Source organism: Rattus norvegicus, chromosome 12 (genome assembly GCF_021556685.1).
Source record: "Rattus norvegicus strain SHRSP/BbbUtx chromosome 12, alternate assembly SHRSP_T2T, whole genome shotgun sequence".
Lineage (NCBI taxonomy): Eukaryota > Metazoa > Chordata > Mammalia > Rodentia > Muridae > Rattus > Rattus norvegicus.
The window spans coordinates 41235439-41255154 of NC_141545.1; the positions used below are offsets into that span (position 1 = coordinate 41235439).

Here is a 19716-nt window from a genome sequence, read left to right on the forward strand (position 1 = left end):
CGGAGCGTCCCAAGGGCCAAGTGCCCTGTGAAACGCGTACCGAGGAAAACGAAGAGGCGGAGACAGGAGTTCACGCGTGCGCAGAGAAGAGAAAGCGCTGCGAGCCGTTGTCGGTTGGCCAACAGGCGAAGACGGTTGCCTGGGTGATAGCGGATCGTGAATAACGCTCCGCGCCCCGGGGCCGGAGCACTGATTTCTTGGCTTTGACTCCTAGGGTGACAACCCAAGGTTTGCAGATCCTCCGAGGGTCTAGAATACTGAGGTGGAAGACACCTTTTGCTTTAGGGTGCGTGTGTATGGATTTGCCCTGACGCGTCCTGGTCACGGAGAGATGTCAAGGCGCAGGAGTCTGGTTACCTGAGGTCTCCTCCGCCTCGGGTCTAGTTTCAGGATCTCGGGTCGTCCTCCGCACCATCCGGGAGTCGTTTGAGCAGGGTCAGAGGGTAGAGCCGGAGGCCGCAGGCTCACCGCGGACTGACGCACGCGTGTGGACAGGATGCCGAGCCGTTGTCCCGGGGTCGCGGGGCCGCCCGCCTTGGCCCGGACGGAAGGCAGCGAAGGGTGAGGCCTGGGAACCCCTGCTGAGGAGGCGCGAGCCGGGGAGAAGGCTCTAGTGAGGCCAGGGGCTGGCGAGGCGGCCTCGAAGCCGGACAGAGACTGCGGCGCGCTGGCGTTTTCTGCCCCTAACCTAGGGGCGAGTCTAGGGCCCAGCCGCCCCGGACCTGGGAAGGTTTTAACTATTCCCTAAGATGATTGAGGACAGTTGATTCAGTTCATTCAGAAGATGTCACAGCTCCCCTGTTCCCCCCTTTGCCCCTTTCCTTAAAATCAAGAGCAGGATGACTGGGATCCAAACAGGCCCACGACCATGGCTCTTGTTGAATCTGAATCCATGGCCATGAAATAAATATATATTTATGTTTATTAAGTATATACTGTTATTAAATGTACATTTTATTGTACATATATATTTGGTACTAAGACTTATTAAACATGCGACGGGGTTCCTGTTTGCTTGCCTGTTTCATAATGCTTGTCAGGGTGCTGGCTCAGTGGTCCCGCAGTCACTGAGAAACTGCAGGAAGCAATTTAACTTTTTGCGAAAAGTAAAAAGAACGGATACAAGATTGGAAACACTACAAACGGACGAACTAGTTACAGCACAACATAATTACTCTTTTCAGTACAGCAATTACTTTTATTAAAGAACAAGAAAGATACCATGTGGATATAAGTACAGGAACCAAACATACTACACGCTTGATCTCACTGTAGAATTAGACTAGGAAGCTATGAAACCAAATTTAACCAAGTCCTTTCTGGTAAAGTAAGAATTGGACTGGGGATACTGCTCAGTATTAATAGAGCACTTGTGTAGTGTTGGTTAGCCCTGGGTTCTATCTCCTAGTGGCACATACACTCAGACTTTCATCCTAGTGTGATAAAAATCTGACAGCTCACTTAAAAAAAGCTTTATTCATTCTTTTTTGTAGCAAAATTAGAGGAAAAAATTTGCAAGACATTGATGAAAACAGGAGAAAGTAAGGAGCACGTGAAGCTGTCATTAGACATTGACATTGACTGTCAGGATGCCTGATTACGTATAATATGTGTTCTTTTCTGACAGGTCAGCTGGACAGTCTTATCACCAGAATTCCAAAGGCACTGGTGAGCAGCATAAAGCAGGTAATACATGTAGATTACAGATTTGAGAGAAACAGGTTACCTGTAACTGTACACAATGGAGGGTTTGTTGTTGTTGTTTTGTTTTAAAGATTTATTTACTTATTTATCATGAGCACACTGTAGCTGTCTCCAGACACACCAGAAGAGGGCATCAGATCTCATTACAGATGGATGTGAGCCACTATGTGGTTGGTTGGAATTTGAACTCAGGACCTCTGGAAGAGCAGTCAGTGTTCTTAACTGCTGAGCCGTCTCTCCAGCCCCACAATGGAGTTTTAACAATAGGCTCAAAGGGCTGTCAAGATGGTGGGAGCAGCTGCTAAGGGCACTTGCAGTCAAGCTGGACTACCTGAGTTTACTTCCCCCAGAACCCACAGGGAGGGGAGAACTTTTTTTTTTTTTTTTTGAGTTGTACTCTTAAAAAGAGTTTCAAAGATGAGAGATGAAAGCTCTTTACCTTTTGTTACTGTATAACACTTTTTTTTTTTTTTGGATCTTTTTTTCGGAGCTGGGGACCGAACCCAGGGCCTTGTGCTTCCTAGGTAAGCGCTCTACCACAGAGCTAAATCCCCAGCCCCTGTATAACATTTTTTTAAAAATACCAGTGACAGGGGTTGGGGATTTAGCTCAGTGGTAAAGTGCTTGAGGCCCTGGGTTTGGTCCTCAGCTCAGGGGAAAAAAAAACAAAAACCAATGACTTGTAAAATATGTTGAGAATTAGCAATGGTTGGAATGCACAGGGCAGACCTGTTTTTTACATGTGGATGAAAGGGAAGAATCCTGCATGAGCAGCTTCAAAAACCATAAACTATTTCATAGGGAGCTCTTTCAAAATAGCTCTTTTTCTGATGAAGTTAAGAGAAAAAAAAAAAGTCCCTAAAGGCCTTTTGCAAGTTAAGGGATAAGGGGGGTTAGAGTGCGCTGGCCTTGGAGACATGGGTGTGTGTACAGGGGATGTTCGAGGACAACTCTGTAGAGTCATTCTCTCCTTCTGTTTGACAGTCCAGGGACTGATCTCAGACAGCTAGACATGCTGGGCAAATCCTTTACCGTCGTCAGGCCTGTACCTCATGTTACTTGCACTGAACTGGGGTGATGCCGAGCATCTTTTTATGTGAGACACGTGGATTCCAGATGTTTGTGTGTTTTAAAAATAAAGGGCATATTATATATTGTCTCAATATTTAACTCTGCTTCACAGTAATCGTTGGTAGTCATAAATATTATTAATAATCTTTGCCTCAGGAAGTCATACGATGTCTTTGCCCACAGAGAGAATCAAGGAGGGACACAGAATGTCCTCACACACTGCCAAACTGCAGGAGTTATGGAGAACTACTCAAATCCAAACAATTCACATCCCTAAATCAATGACAGATGCGTCTTTTCTAAAGGTAAGACAGATTTCTAAGTGTTAACTATGGTATGTGTGGAGGTCAGAGGAAAACTCATGAGAACCAGTTCTCTCCTTCCACCCTGTGCGTGCAGAGGTCAGACTCAGGCTGCCAGGCTTGGCAGCAAGCGCTTTTGCTTGCAGAGCCCTGTTACCAGCCCTGAGATGTTTCTGGGGGACGCCCAGGGCCTCGCACATCCTAACAAGCTCAGCTCCCGAGCTATAGGGCCAGAACTTGGGTCTGAAGATAAACTGCTCAGGTAGAATCTAAGGTGCTGCAGACCACATGGTACACACCTAACAGACCGTCAGTGAGTCCGTGAAGGGAGCTTCCTGCAGAGATGTGGTGATCTAACACTGGGGAGCCTGTCTGCTTCCTTTTTTCTTCTAGCTCTTTCCTTTGGATGCTGGCCAAAGCTAAGCATGCTTCCGCTGCCACTCTAGTTCCTCACTGCATCTCTGACCTCCATACCTAGCTTGAAAGGCATGACTTTTTCTCCACTTCTCTCCTCCTGGCAGCTGCGGGCATTTTCAGTTTGCCTGGCTTATTATATTTCCCCTCAAAATTAAAAAAAAAAATTGTCCTCAGTCTTCAAAAACCAAACAAAAAAGAGTAGGACTAGGCCTTACCCCAGCACCGGAAAAACAGAAACAAGCGGATCTCTCTAAGTCTAAGGTCAGCCTGGTCTACATAGGAAGTTTGAAGCCAGCCAGGACTACATAGTAAAATCCTGTTTCAAAAAACAAATAAAAAACCCAAAACTAAAACCCACCCACACCCAAAACAGAATCATTCATTAAATATGTTGGATAAATTCATGAGTGACTTCAAGGATTATAAGTTAAGAGTCACAAAGGTTCTTTCCAGGAACTTCAGAGCTAATACATTTCTATTAGGAAGATCAAGTGCCATTCACCAAGACACTCCAGCGATAAAGCCCAAATTCAGAGCCTTCACTCAAGGACTACAAAATTAGAAGCAAGCAGTAGAGAAAATGGCATCGAGGGTTTTACAGCTATGGACATGTGTTCTCCCTGGGTCACAGTGGAGAGCTAAGCATGGTGGCATGGACCCGTAGCTCCTGCTACTGGGGAGGCTGAGGCAGAAGGGTGACTCGAGTCCAGAAATTGAGACAAGCCACAGTAACACAGTGACACCTTGTTCAAACAAACAGACCAAAAGTCTAAGGAGTAGTAGCTCGGCTCATGGCTGTTGGGAAGTACAAGCAAGAAGATGGGGAGTTGAGGCCAGCCTAGGCATTAGGAGACTCTGTCTCAAATAAACAAGAAAACTTCCCATAGCTGGTTAGAGTCTCATTTCTAAAGTATTGTAGTTAGTAAAGAGTTCTTTAGACTAGTAGTTTCTTCTGCCAAAATTCCTACTTTAGGTGAACGACTTATTCAGTAATGTACATTTTATGCCTACATATACATGAGTCTTGCATCTTAAGGAAGGAAATATTTTTTTTAAAAAAAGGACGTACATTCAGTCACAATTTGATTAAAGAAACCTAGTATGGGGACACACACTTATATTCCCAGTGTTCAGATGGAGGCAGGAGGACCAGAAGTTCAAGGTATATAGCAAATTCAAGGCCAGCCTGGGATATATAAGAGCCTGCTTCAGGGGAAAAAAATTAGGGGCTGAAGAGATGGCTTAGTGGTTAGAGCACTGAGTGCTCTTCTAGAGGCCCTGAGTTCAATTCCCAGCAACCACATGGTGGCTCACAGCTGCCTTGAACTCCAGCTCCAGGGGTTGGTTGGACACCCCGTGCATCATCTGTACTTGTGTGCATACCCACAGATAGACACACAAGTTTTTAAATTGTAGGTTGGAAACTGACAGTATGTTTCACAGAAACTAGCAGGTATTTTTCTGCTCTGGAAAAGGTGTTTCTTTAGTTGAGACAGTAAACTAAGGTGCTTTCAGGTACCACCATCTTATACCTTAAACATCAGAGTGACAGGCAGTGGCAGGGCAGATGGCTCAGCTGGGGAAGCTGTTGGACACCAAGCCTGAACCTGCATTGGATCCCTGAGATCACACAGTGGAAGAAGACAACCAAAAGCTGCAAGTTAGACACACACAGACACACGCACACACACTCACACACACACACATACACATGCACACACACTCACACACGCTCACACACACATGCTCACACACATACACACACACATGCACACGCTCACACACACATGCACACACACATGCACACAAACACACACGCTCATACACACACATGCTCACACGCTCACACACACACATGCTTACACACACACATGCTCATACACACATACACATGCTCACACACTCACACACACACAGCTCACACATACATGCACACAAAGTAAATCAAGCAAGATGTCCAACTTGAGAAGGTAGATGGGAGCTAAAGCTTGTGGACAGAGAGCTGAGCCCCTCTTTGGTTCTCAAAGCTCAAAAGATAACATGAATTATTGTAGGTGGCAGCTACAGCCATTTGCATGTTTTAATAAACCATCATTTCCTTTTCCTCTGGGCAAGTCGAGATAACTGAATTTGCTTGTGAGAACCATAAAGATGAGGTGGGACAGCCCTCAACACCCATCCTTTTAGTAAGAAGACTACTGCCTTGTGTTGTACAGTGTCGTGGGTCTCCGCAACCACCAAGGGCAGCATTATGTCACTCTGTGAAAGATAAGGCCATTCAGCTCACCACAACTCAGTAGCTGGTGTTGGCTCAACTCGAGTCTTACCTCCAGTAGCTTATTTCAGGCATCTGTAAACACAGCCCAATTTGGGAAAAGGTTTCCTGGTGATAAAGAATTCTACCCATGTACACAGCAAAGTTTAAGACATAGCCACATGGGGTTGGGGATTTGGCTCAGTGGTAGAGCACTTGCCTAGCAAGCGCAAGGCCCTGGGTTTGGTCCCCAGCTCCGAAGGGAAAAAAAAAAAAAAAAAAGGAAAGACATGGCCACATGAAGACTCTTGGTAAAGTAGACAATAGGTACTGTAGATTACCTGAGGAGAGAGGCTCACAGGTCTTTCTTTGACAAGGGTGTGGAGGAGCAACACAGGTAACCCAGTGATCTCTAGGCTATTAAACGCAGGTTAAATATCCACATCTCTCCCTTAGAAGAGAGGACCCTGTATATTTGACATTCCCAGCTCTCCCAGTGTCTCTCTGTGAACATAGGACCTACATGCCTCCTACACTCTAGCAGTCAAGAGCCCCCATTCTGTCTTTCAGCATCCAGAACTCACCTCAGGCCAGAAGCGCTACCTGTGCAGCATTGCTAAGATCTGCAACTCCAGCTATCTGAGGACCTTAATGAAGAGGCAGTACATGCATCTGTTTCATCACGGGTTACAGAAGCCAGGCAGGTGTCCCCCACTTGGTTTCTTGTCAGTTTAGAAGTGAGAGCATCTTCTAAGAGGTGATTTGTGTTCCAGGTGTCCTCACTCATCATAGAAGCCATATCAGCTCTCGATACTCACAGAAACAGCATTCCCCCTGCACTACATGGAGACACCATCTGGAGAGAGAAGACTCTCTGGGCATTGCAGCAGAAGCACCTGAAATGATCATACATGCCCTTTGGAGACCCCTGAGACACAAAGAAGGGTCTGTCTGGTTCTTGAGTTTAAGAAGGAAAAACCACCCAGTTCTGTGTACAGAATCTGGGGAGCCTCCTGAGATTAAAACTCCCATTTCCTACAATCACTCCCCTAAACTCAGATGAGGGAGGCCACTTCCTCTTCCTTGAAGTGAGTGGGATATGACATTAAGGGCGTCTGAGTTTCGGTGACAGGATGTATAGCCCAGGTATACCTCAAATGCAGGGTAATCTCTTGCCTCAGCTTCCCACATGCTAGCAGTATAGGCGTGCCACCACACCAGGTGTTCCACTTTCCCACACAGCATAATCTGGACGTATAAGCATTTCTCAATCAGGACAAGAAGGTTCAGCAAGTAAAAGTATTTGCTATGCACGCTCAACAACCTGTGTTTGATCCCTAGAACCCAGGGTAGAATCTGGTAGAGCAGATTCCCCAAAACTATCCTCTAACCTCCATACATGAATCACATGAACCATAGCAACCACCCATATTTAAACACAGAATAAATAATAATAAAAAGAATTCTGGATCACCAAGAGCTAGACTGCACTTCCCACTCAAATTCCAAACAATAGATTCCTCCAGAAACATGTAGTGCTCCTGCAGAGGGGAGTACTATACAGCCAGGAGGAAGAACAGCAGCTCTCAGCAGGTGTGGTGGCATAAGCCTGTAGGCTCAGTACTTGGGGGGATCAGAAGGTTACTTAGTCAGTTTGAGACATGCTTGGATTACATGAGATTGTGGTTCAGAAAATAACCCACAGCTTACAGCACAAATGTGTCAGTCTCCAAACTGATGGCAGTGCTGCACTTCAGGGTTAGCGGATCACAGGATAATCTGGGGAATGGGGGTCTTTGGTAATCCCAGCAGCTAGTAAAAAGAACCTTATTTTATGTTTGAGACTGACAGCACTGTTCACTTTACTGTCTCCAATTAAAATATTTCCCTTTTCACAGGTTAAAAATTGGATATGCATCTAAAACAAGATGCAAGTCCCTGAAGATTTTTAGAAGACCAGGCAGACTGTTCTTGCTACCAGGTAACACACCACACACACACACACACACACACACACACACACACACACACACACACACACACACACACACACACACACACAGTTAAGGATTTTTGTTTTTGAAACAAGGTCTCAGAACCAATCCTCCTGTCCCTACTTCTGAGCACTAAGATTATAGGTGGGCAGGGTTACCATGTCTGCCTTGCACTTTTGAACACTTTGCTTAAAAAACACTAAATACAGGTTGGGGATTTAGCTCAGTGGTAGAGCGCTTGCCTAGGAAGCACAAGGCCCTGGGTTCGGTTCCCAGCTCCGGGGGAAAACAAAACAAAACACTAAATACAGTCATTCTAATTAAGCCTTGATTAAATATTTTAAGTGTGATGAGTTCTGACCATGGTGGCACATGACATAGGTCCCAGGGCAGAAGCAGTGAATCTGAGCTCCAAAGCAGCCTGGTCTACACAGCAAATTCAAGTCCAGTCAGAGCTGCTCAAGAATACCCTATGTCAAACCCAAAACTAAACATGAAGCAACTTATGCCTCCATTCAGAATTCACTACTCAAGAGAGTGAGATTCAGTCTTTTTCTCCTGTGCTAGGCGTGTGCTCTGCACACAGACTTTCACCCCAAGTCCTTCAGGGTCTGTTGTTGTTGCTGTTGGTTTTGTTTTAGGCAGGGTCTCTCTCTCTCTCTAGCACAGAGTGACTGATAACCAAGTGCTAGGACTATAGACTTTGCCAGTATACCCAGTATCACATGTATTTTGTAGGTGCTGGCTAAGAGTGTGCAGTCCTATCCCAAGAGTCCAGTCCAAAAAGGCCAAGGATAGATACCCTGGCAGAGGACACATTGCCAAGGTCCTCAAACCATGAAAGAAAAACTAAAGGATATGGAGACACTGAAAACATAACTGAGTGCCACGAGTTCTAATTCTCTCACTGAAAGGCTTTGAAAATCAGTGGGAATAGTGTATACTATACTATGCGTAGCACACTTAGGGTGCTGTGACTACCGTAAAAGAGACTGGAGGAAGTGAAAGGTAACTAAGTTGAAAACAGTAGGGGACTTGTTTTTGCAAAAGCTTCGTAAGCCGGGCCACTTGAAGTGGTGTTTAGAAGTTCACTCCCAGGCTTGTGTGTTGGTGCACACCTTTAAGGCAGGCGGCCCTCTTGTGCAGTCTGTGGGCACCAGGCACACACACAGTACATAGACAAACATGCAGGCAAAATACCGATACACATAAAATGACAGTAATAAAACTGGAGAACTTTATTTCAGAACACATTATAAACGCTTATCTTCCCTTTAGTTTCTTCTAAGGATTATCAGCCATGCATGAACGATGAGACAAAGGAAGAGGATCTACTGAATGAGTGCATGCAGTCCATGTCCATTCAGGAACAAGGCTCATCTCATGCCAGCCTGACAGTCTCGTGTCCCACACCAAGTTCAGCCATCCCCTAATACCCACATGTTGAGCCTGAGGGGACAGTGAAGAGTTGGAACCATGTATGGGATAGTGCTAGTAGCTGCTGGTATGTTATTTTAGTTATTGAGAAATTTATAATAGCCTTCTTCGTCTAATATATTTCCGTGTTATATCTGTAATGTATGCTTGTTTCTAGCTAGAACAATTAAAATTTTACTTGCCAAATAAAACTGAATTTTAAGTTATGTTTATTTTCTGTGCATTGGTGTTTTGCCTGCATGCCTGTCTGTGTGAAGGTGTTGGAACTCATGAAGCTGGAGTTCTAGACAGTGTAGGCTGCCCTGTGGTTGCTGGGAATTGAACCCCAGTCCTGGAAGAGCAGCCAGTGCTCTTAAACTGCCACTGAGCCATCTCTCCAGCCCCCTGAATTTTTTCAATCTGACAAATGTTATTTTTTTCTTTTAGTTTATAAATTTGTAGTTTTTTTTTTTTTTTTTCGGAGCTGGGGACCGAACCCAGGGCCTTGCGCTTCCTAGGTAAGCGCTCTACCACTGAGCTAAATCCCCAGCCCCATAAATTTGTAGTTTATAAGTTTATAAATGTGTGTCTGTGTGTGTGTAATTGTTGGTTATTCCATAAAGCTTTTCTTGATTAAACTAGAAGAAAAAAATATTGACACAGAACAGTATTTGCAGACCTCACCTTGAAAAGCAGATTGGTCAAATAAAATTCAGTAACCCATGGATAAGACAGCCATGGTGATGTATACCTTTAATCCTAGTGCTTGGGAGGCAGACAGACACAGATTTCTGTGAGTTCCAGGCCAGCCTAATCTACACTGATTCCAGTAAGCCAAGGCTATATGGTGACTGTCTCAAAAAACAAACTGTTAAGTCCAGACAAACACTCATGCAACAAGGCTTAAGAATCACTGTAGAGCTGGGCAGGGGTAGCCACACCTTTAATCCAGCACTCAGGAGCAGAGGTTTTTAGTGTAGCCCTGGCCGTGTAGGAACTTACTCTGTAGACCAGGCTGGCTTTGAGCTCAATAGATCCACCTGCCTCTGCCTCCCTAGTACTGGGATTAAAGGATGTGCTACCACCGCCCGACTAATAGCTGTTCTCTAATGGTCTCAGGTGACCCCTAAACAAGGGTCATTAGACCCCAAAAGGGTCTTGACCCACAGGTTCAAAACTGCTCTAGCACAATCGCAGCTGTGTGCCCTCCACTCTAGCACATCTGCTGTTGTTTCTTCAGTCTAGAGCATGCAGTTGTATTTGGCTTCTCATTTTTATGTTCTTGTGTTTTTGGTTTTTTTTTTTTAAAGATTTATTTATTGTATTTACCTGAGTACACTGTAGCTGTCTTCAGACACACCAGAAGACAGCACTGGATCCTGTCACAGATGGTTGTGAGCCACCATGTGGTTGCTGGGAATTAAACTCAGCACCTTCGGAAGACTCCTGTTTTGGTTTTCTTGAGACAGGGTCTCCTGTGTAGTTTTGGCTGGCCTAGCATTAACAATGTAGACCAAACTGGCAAAAAATGCTGAAGAGATCCACCCGCCTCTGCCTCTTGAGTGCTGAGATTTCACGTTTGCTTTTTAAATTAAACACAGGCTTTCAAGAACGTCTAAATGGAAGGTACACATTTATTACCAGAGAAGAGAAAACACACACAAAGCCTGGATCCTTTCTCCTCATGCACTAGTTTTCTATGCAGTCCAAAACCAACTGGGAAGCTATTTACAAGGACAAACTTCCTAACATGGTCCTGGACTGTGGGGTGGGCTGCTTCTTATAGAAGCCATATACTGCAAACTAAATATATTCTTAAGAGTTTACAAGAAGCTTTAGAGCAACTGTATCAACAGAGAAGACTTTTTAGTGCAAAATATTATAAAAGTGATACAACTGTGTGCCTCTTAAGTGTTTAATTATCTGATTTGAACAAGGAAATGAGAAAAAAATAAGTGGTGGAGACCGGCCTGGCTTTATGACTTTTTATACTCAATTCGTTCTACTTTTACGTCATCTCCAATTAGCTGATAGACGTAAGTGACCACGGTAGAAGCCTGGATGTCCATCAGCACAAATGACGGAATAATATTTCTGGAAGAAAAATAAACAACGTCAGAGTTTTATACTAAAGCAGCAGCACTGTAAATTTCAATTCAAGGTACTGAACACAGGAGGAGTCTGACTGTTACCTGCACACTGAAAAGAATTAATAGGTGGGCAGTGGGTGGCACACGGGAGGCAGAGGCAAGATTTATGTGAGTTCAAGGCCAGCCTGGTCCACATAATGAGCTCCAGGAGAGCCAGGGCTACACAGAGAAACCCTGTCTCCAAAAAGAAAAAAGAAAAAAGGAAAAAAGGTTGATAAGAACTTATTTACCTTTACCCTTTCAGTGTATTGTTTGAGACAGGACCTCACTATGTTGCTCTGGCTGGCATTGAACACAAAGAGATCTGCCTGCCTCTACCTCTGGACGGCTGGGACTGAATTTGTGCACCACCACACCAGCTCTTTTTTTTTTTTTTTTTTTTTTTTTTGAGCTGGGGACCGAATCCAGGGCCTTGCGCTTGCTAGGCAAGCGCTCTACCGCTGAGCTAAATCCCCAACCCCACCACACCAGCTCTTACTTAATCCCACTTCTCTCTACGAAACGTCATCCATGTAAAGGTCCCCACATAATCACTCCCTTTTCTAAAGCTCTGAATGCCTATGTTGTGGTACTTACGTTTCCAAGGCATTATAGGCTCCAGTGGCAGAACCTGGGTTAATATAGAATTTATTTTCATGCTCAAATGCTTCGAATTTGTGTGTGTGTCCTGAGATAAGAATGTCCACATCAAACTGCCTCTGCAGCAGGGCTAAGCTAGCCATGTCTCCCCACGGAATAACTTGGTGGCCATGGATCAGACCGATCTTGAACTGCCCCACAGTCACAACCTTCTGTTCTGGGTAATTCAGACTCTAATACAGAAAAGAGACATAAAACACAAGGAAACTTACTCGGTTTGTTTAAATATTCAACCTCACATAGGTATCTTAAGACAGCACCCTATAAAAAATACACTTAAAGTTTCTCATCAACCCGTGATACTGCAATGGTCCTTAGAACAACTCAGCTGACACTGGAAGCTGTCACACTGCTTTACTGAGTTATCTCTATAAGGGTTCTTTAGGGCAAGCTTTAAACAGTAATTAACCCTAGGCTGGTGAGATGGCTCAGCCGGTAAAGGTGCTTACCAACAAGCCTGGAATCTATCACTGGATCCCACATCATGGAAAGAGGGAACCTATTTCCACAAGCTGTTGTCCTTTGACCTTCACACAAGCACTGTGGCACACGTGGACAAGGATGTACAAATTCTGTAATAATTCCCTACACTTGTGATTTTTACAACTTAAGGTACACAATCTATAAGCTGGGGTTTATTTAAATTTTCTTCCAGGCTTTAATAGTCATGATACCCATTTTATGGATGTGGAAACTAAGACACAGAGAAGTTGAAATAACTTGCCCAAGGTTATATGCCAATATGTGGTTGAGGTGAGATCCAAACCCTAGTCACATGGCTCTAGAGATTATGTATTTAGCAAACTAGAAATGAATTTTAGCCTGTTAAACTGGTTTTTTTTTTTAAACACGAATAGCCTTAATGTATTTTTTTAATAAACTAAACCTACATTCTAATTAACAAGTAGTCTGTCAATGGGCAGTGGTGGTACACGCTTTTAATCCCAACACTCAGGAGGCAGAGGCAGGTGGATCTGGGACTTCTAGGCCAGCCTGCTCTACAGTGAGTTCCAGGACAGCCAAGAGTAGACAAAGAAACTCTCAAAAAACACAAAGAACAAAACCAAGTAGGCTGTCCTTTTCTGTCTCCCTAGTCTTCCATCACTGTACTTTACCCCAAATCTTCTGTATCTGCTAAAGAAGAACACTACATGTTCATTTTGTGTGGTATAAAGAAACTCTGGGGGTTTTTTTGGTTTTAGTTTTTTTTTTTTTTTTTTTTTTCGGAGCTGGGGACCGAACCCAGGGCCTTGCGCTTCCTAGGTAAGCGCTCTACCACTGAGCTAAATCCCCAGCCCCTTGTTTTAGTTTTTAATTTTTATTTTGTGTGTCAGCTGATGTGTGCGCCTGTGCCAATTTACACACCTGGTGGTCACAGGACAACCCGGTGTTAGTTCTCCTCTTCCGCCATGTGGGTTCTGTGATCAGGCCATCAGGCTTGGGGGGAAGCCCTTTACCCACTAAGATGCCTCAATGGCTCTAACCCGGTTGAAAGCAGCAACCAAATTAAATAATTTTTGAAAAGCTTAAGATCCCTAGAGGACAAAGTAATTTCTTCATGTTGGAATCAGGATTATTCTTGTGAATTATGCAATTCCAATCATATTTGTTGAGGGTCAGAAGAACTTGTCAAGAATCGCATTTAGTAACTAATGGGCAAAACTTAAATTTTTAAGAACTATTTCTTGGGCTGGAGAGGTGGCTAAGTGGTTAAGAACACTGACTGCTCTTCCAGAGGTACTGAGTTCAATTCCCAGCAACCCCATGGTGGCTCACAACCATCTGAAATAAAGTCTGATACCCTCCTCTGGTGTGTCTGAAGACAGCTACAGTGTATCCATATACGTTAAATAAATAAGTCTTAAAAAAAAAAAAAGAACTATTTCTTTCCCCATATCTTATTTCACAGACCCAGCTTGACTGGAATCCATGGTGTACCTTCGGGCTATGCATATGAGGTATATAGGAATGAAACAAAAATGAATTTAATGTTCAGATCTGGCTCTTATCCCCAATAACTCATTACATGTGTGCCCAAGTCTGAGAACACCCGAGTCCAGAACACTTCTCACAGCAAACTAATGGATACTTCACCCTAATTCTATACTTGAGAGACATAATTGTGATACTGAGGACTGAGCCCAGGCACTGTGTATGCTTCGACAAGCGTTCCACATCCTAGTGCCTAGGATGAGTTTTCAAGGGGCGGGGGAGGAAGAATGGAAAAGCTCAAGTCTAAAGAATAAAGTTTACACAAAGGGAAGAAAAGGGCACAGACGGAAGGGGAAGGAACACGGCACCTCATCGAAGTCTCCTCTTACGATGTGGACATCACCAGCCAGAGTCTTGAGATAGTCATAGCTCTCCTTGGTGCAAAGGTTTCCAGTGCAGAGAATGTGCTGGATTTTTCCTGGCACCAGGAGTTTTTTAAATTTGGCCGGCAGGCTGTTGCACCGGTGTGGAATGTGCAGATCTCCTAATACCAACACCAACTTTCAGGGGTCAGAGTGAGAAAACACAATTAGACACGATGCCAATCGGCACGATCCTCCCATCACCACCCCTTTAAACAGAGATCCAGAACAGAGCAGAAGTCATTCCTACAGGTCCTACTGTGGGTCAACAAATACTTGGTACCATATCTGGTCTAAGCAAATATCATCTTAAATATCAAAATTTATATTATTTACCAATAAAAAACAGGATAAAATCAAGTATTCTAAAATGATTCATTAGCCAGGTTTGAAAGCAAGCATCTATAATCCTAGCAAAGAGAGAGAAGGAGGGAGGGAGGGAGAGAGGGAGAGAGAGGGAGAGAGAGAGAGGGGGAGAGGGAGGGGGGGGGCAAAAGGACCACTGCAAGTTCAAGGCTCTCTCAGAAAAAGTAAAAAATAACAAAAAAAATTGATTTAGAAACCTATAAATTATATTGAAGAAAATGAAAACTGCAAGATGAATAACATACTGCTGGAATCTATAACATTTGGTAGTTTTGAAGAATGACAGTAATTCTTGTTCCTGCAACTATATAATAGAAAACCTATTTAATGGATTATTGGAAATGAAATAATGTGAGCCTAGAGAGATGGTTCAGATGTTAAGAGACCTGGCTGCTCTTCCTGAGGTCCCAGGTTCGGTTCCCAGGACCCACAAGGCAGCTCCGAACCATAGGGCTGGGGGTGGTGGCTCAAGCCTTTTGTCCCACACTCAGGAAGCAGAGGCAGGCCGACCTCATGAATTAATGACAACTTAGTCTACAAAGAGCTGCAGGCTAGCTATAGATAACACAGTGAGACCCTGTCTCAAAAAGGAGGAAGAGGGAGAGAGAGGAAGAGAGGAGAGGGGAAACGAGGGGAGAGGAACGGGAAGTGTGTGCGTGTGTGTGTGTGTGTGTGGGGGGATTGATTATGTAGGGTATGACGGTTCATGCTTGTAAAGCCAACACTCAGGAAGCTAAGTCAGGAAGATTACTACTGCAAGGCCAACCTGGGCCACATTGCAAGCAAGTTCTTGTTCTAGGCCAGCCAATGTTGCAAAGTGAATCTATCACACACACAAAATATATACATATACTTATGTGTGTGTGTATAAATATACAAATGAAATAGAAAAAAAATGAAATAGTAGGGAAAAGGTTAATTTTATAGTTTATGCTAAGAACTCCTTGGAGAACATTAGCCAAAAATAACTCAATTTGTTACTTCAAACTCTCAGCAGTATGCTACAGGGCACCAATGCCTACGCTTAGAGTGGATTAGATGCATATGTACGTCTGACTCTAAGTTTTACTGTCTTTGCTTTCTTTCACTGTCATATTTGTATAACTTGGATAGAACAGCTTCTTCCGCCCACTCAGTACAGCGGTAACTTAAGACCACACTCTCACAGTCGCCTATGTGCATCAGAGAGGTAGAACAAATGGAGTGAGGAGTGTAGCAGGCGGCAGTGGGGAGTTGCCACAAATATTATCTGCTCTGCATATCAAAAATTAGAAAGCCAACCCCAAGACAAGCATGGTGGTATACACCTTTGACCCCAGCATTAAGGGGGAAGAACCAGGCAGATCTCTGTGAGTTCAGGACCAGCCCAGGCTTCAAAGCAAGTTCCAGGCAAGCCAAAGCTACACAGTGTCCAAAGGGGGCATGGGGGACAGTCCTATGAAACTTTAAAAAACTTCAAGATTGAACAAAACAGACAGAGAAATGTTTAAAAATTCACTTAAGGGGGTTGAGGATTTAGCTCAGTGGTAGAGCGCTTGCCTAGCAAGCGCAAGGCCCTGGGTTTGGTCCTCAGCTCCGAAAAAAAAAAAAAAAAATTCACTTAAGGATAAGACACGTCTCCCTGAGAGGGACAGAAACCTTTCCCTGTGGATTAGTATGAGCACCCCTTCCAGGACTTCCTCATACAGACTTTGCAGGCCTTAATTCACATATTCTTTCCTTGCTGTTCAAGGCATGGCTATCTCTGAACGGTATCAAAGAAAGCATTACATGTTTAATAGTTTTGCCACCAGAATGTTAAAATTAATCTAAAATAGTTAATGTGGCAGCTGGGGAGTGGTTCTATGGTTAAAAGAGCTGACTGCTCTTCCAGAGGATCCAGATTCCCAGCACATGGTGGCTCACAACTGTCTGTAACTCCAGTTCCAAGGGACCTGACACCTTCTTAGCTGACCTTGGAGGGTATCAGGCACACATGTAGTACAGACAGGCATGCAGGCAAACACAGCCAACATAAAATAACTTTTTTTAACTCAAATACAATTTTTAATTAATTAAAATTTTAATTCAATAAAAAACTGGGCAGTGGTGGTATACACTTTTAATCCCAGCACTCAAGAGGCAGAGGCAGGTGGATCTCTGAGTTCCAGAATAGCCAGGAAAGGGGTACTCAGAGAAACCATGTCTTGAAAAACCAAAAACCAAAACAAACAAAACAAAAAAAAAAAAATGTGTGAAATGAGAATGATAACAAAAGCAAACTTGATTCCTCTCACAACAAAACCAAAAGGAACAGTTATCAGGACACAGAGTAGCTGAAGTATCAGGTGGGAGATCACAAAATGAGCATACGGGAAAGCCTTTGAAAGCTGAATCTACCAGAAAGTATCCACCTTCAACCAAGAGACATGTGCCTTGACAGACACCATCTTCATTTGGGGGGTAGGGGGAGGCTTCAGATTTGGATTGAAGGACAGAGTTACTGTGGGATGCTGACATTTGAAGAAAAGTGGAAGGGAAAAAAAAATCTGTATTTAAAAGAATTCTGAACTCATAAGAAGGTGTATGTCTAAAATAGTTCAAAATCTCCAGAACTAAAAATGAATTGTTCAGTCAGAATGTACCAGAAAGAACATAGGTGAGACACACACTGTTATCCTGACTGAAGATGTCAACTCTATAAGGTGCCACAGTATCCTTGGCAATTAGTGTGTGAAAACTGGATGAAGGGCCATCCAGGCAGCACCCGGGATCCACAGGAAAATAGAATCCTAGGGTTTTCTGCTGGTGACCAAGCTATGGGAAACAGAGTTACATGACACATGTCAATAGTGCCCTTGCCTAAATCCCACAATGACAAATCAGGTCAGACAGACAGTAGAGGCAGGAAAGGATCTGGAAACCAAAGACTTGTCAAGTCCATATACAAGAAACACCCGAAACAGAACATGGGGATGTGGTGACTCCCTATTTGACAGAGTCGAAAAGGGTGAGGAGCCCAGTCAATTATCAGCCACCCAACCACCATTGTTAGTAGGAGCGGAGAAAAACTTACTCTGTGCCCAGCCTTAGTGGAATGAAGAAGTTGATTGCAGACAGGGGAATGGAAAAAAAAAGGGGGGGTGAAACATGACCAATGTTAAAAGAAAGCAACAAAAGCTAAAAGAAAAAAACAAAAGATAAAAAAGCAAAAACCCATACCAAATATGCAAAAATTGTTAATGATTTCTGAATGTTATAGAAGGAAATGTTAAAAAATCAGCTGTGCTGGAAATAATTCCAAAAGAACTACTCATTTTCTTTTTAAACATAGAACAAACACCCACACGTGGCAAACTGTCGATGTATTCTGTATTTCCTAATCCTGCTTTCCACACTGACTCCTGTCCCTTTATTTCTCATTCTGTCTACTCTTTATAAGATTCCATAGTTATAATTTGAAGAATTCATCAGGAAGAGGTTAAGGTTAGTATTTTCTTGTTCCTGGGATCTTGTTATCTCTAGATATACTGGAGATATATATATATATATAATATATATATGTGTGTATTTTTTTGAGGTTCTAGTACTGAAAAAAACATGTTCCAGGGTAAGTTGATTGCTACTAGCATGAGTTCTTTATCGTGTGACGAAAATGTCAAGGAAAGATCAAGACGATAAAAACAAACACACGTCAGTGTGGTGGCACACTCCTTTGGTGCCCGCACTCGGGAGACAGAGGCAGGCAGATCTCTGAATTCCAGGCCAGCCAGGGCTACATCATAATAACAGGACTTAGGCTGGAAGAGATAGCTCAGAAATTAAAAGCACTTGCTAATCTTACAAAGGACATGGATTGGGTTCCCATTACCCTCACGGCACCTCACAACTGCCTGTAACTCCAGTTCCAGGGGACCCCAAGCCCTCTGGTCTCCAGCGGCACCTGTACTTGTTTGGCTCTCATAAACTCGTATAGACACATACACAAAAATTAAAAATAAAAATTTTAAAACAAACATGATGGACAGCAGAGCAACCGCCTTAAAACGTAAGCGTTCACCTCTCAAAATGACTTCAGAGACATGAACCATCCCAGCAAATTCTTCTTCCTTGCAAGTGTCTCCAGACTGCCAACAATGAACTTATCTACTTTAAACTGGAGACTAAAGCAAAAAATTCGCTTTGTAGAAGCCAAAATCCAGCGATTTTAAACATATTTTTGGAGCGCTTATAAAGCCACCCTTTTAAAGGTTGTCTGCCCAAGAATAATCTGTGAAAACGCAACGCGTGCCCTCAGCCTGAGAGGTGCCTTCACTTTAACCTACATCAGCACAAACAGTAAACCCCCCACAAACTTTAGAGAGTGCCTTCGAAAATTTGGTTACAGGGACGTGTCTGCTCCCCAGATTTCACCCAGAAACGTCGTAGGGAATGCAATCTATTGGGGGCAAATGCTTGATGCAGACTGGGAAAGCTACTGCTCTGCAAATAACACGCGCATCTCTGCAGACCTCAAACGATCCCCACGAGTTCGCTCTATGGGGTCGCAGGGGCCACAGGAGACCAGCAGCCCCTTTCCGGGTCCCCGTCCGGAGTGGCCAGTGCAGCGGCTACTTCGCGCTCTGCACCGAGGCCGGCTGACCCCAAGCCGGGGCAGCACAGGAAGAAGACGTGTGGCCACACCGAAGGCGGGAGGCCTCCCGCGGCCGCAGCAAGCCGATCTCGTGACAGGACGGCGGCCGGGTCCGCCTCGCACGCCCTCTGGCCGGTGGGGCGAGGGGGGACGCCAGGCCGAGCCACACCCTCGGTCAGCCGCAGTCCTCCCGTTCCTCCTCCGCGGCCTCCCAGATCCCCCTCGCCCCCCAACCGGACGCCGCAGCATCCCAGCCCGACCCGGGTCGCCGCCACCGCGGGGCTCACCATCCTGTCACCGGGATTCCGTTCAGTCACCACGAACGCCGCTGCCCTCTTCCTCAGGCACCTCGCTGACCCGCCCACTTCTTCCGCCACCAATGAGACGACGAGTTTGCGAGAGACTGTCCTACGGCGGCCCGTAAGGGTCTTTCCCCG

The 19716-nt window shown here is 44.4% G+C and overlaps 3 protein-coding genes across 7 annotated transcripts in view; 2 read left to right on the forward strand and 1 right to left on the reverse strand.

Annotated features, from left to right (window-relative positions):
- The first annotated feature begins 106 nt into the window (after positions 1–106).
- Positions 107–9385, forward strand: Fam216a (family with sequence similarity 216, member A). 2 transcript variants are annotated; one of them, XM_087578111.1, is made up of 8 exons: positions 107–286; positions 385–561; positions 1628–1686; positions 2959–3080; positions 6319–6448; positions 6522–6693; positions 7647–7729; positions 9021–9385. In XM_087578111.1, the coding sequence occupies exons 2-8, from the start codon at positions 497–499 to the stop codon at positions 9173–9175; spliced, it is 786 nt and encodes a 261-aa protein (XP_087434237.1). In that variant the 5' UTR covers positions 107–286; positions 385–496; the 3' UTR covers positions 9176–9385. The 2 variants fall into 2 exon arrangements, with proteins under 2 accessions (XP_087434237.1, NP_001008291.1); NM_001008290.1 differs by having other exon boundaries at positions 232–561; positions 9021–9370.
- Positions 9386–10607: 1222 nt separating this feature from the next.
- On the reverse strand, positions 10608–19652 carry Vps29 (VPS29 retromer complex component). 3 transcript variants are annotated; one of them, NM_001105932.1, is made up of 4 exons: positions 19567–19652; positions 14248–14439; positions 11885–12120; positions 10608–11252 (listed from the first exon to the last, which is right to left on the reverse strand). In NM_001105932.1, the coding sequence occupies exons 1-4, from the start codon at positions 19567–19569 to the stop codon at positions 11135–11137; spliced, it is 549 nt and encodes a 182-aa protein (NP_001099402.1). In that variant the 5' UTR covers positions 19570–19652; the 3' UTR covers positions 10608–11134. The 3 variants fall into 3 exon arrangements, with proteins under 3 accessions (NP_001099402.1, XP_087434235.1, XP_087434236.1); XM_087578109.1 differs by having other exon boundaries at positions 10775–11252; positions 19555–19638; XM_087578110.1 differs by lacking the exon at positions 11885–12120 and having other exon boundaries at positions 10775–11252; positions 19555–19638.
- The window catches only part of Rad9b (RAD9 checkpoint clamp component B), a 32616-nt gene continuing 32511 nt past the window's right edge, over positions 19612–19716 (forward strand). For both annotated transcript variants that reach the window (XM_087579039.1, XM_087579038.1), the window contains exon 1: positions 19612–19699. The gene's annotated coding sequence lies outside the window, so the exon portion shown is untranslated. The remainder of the gene's footprint in view (positions 19700–19716) is intronic.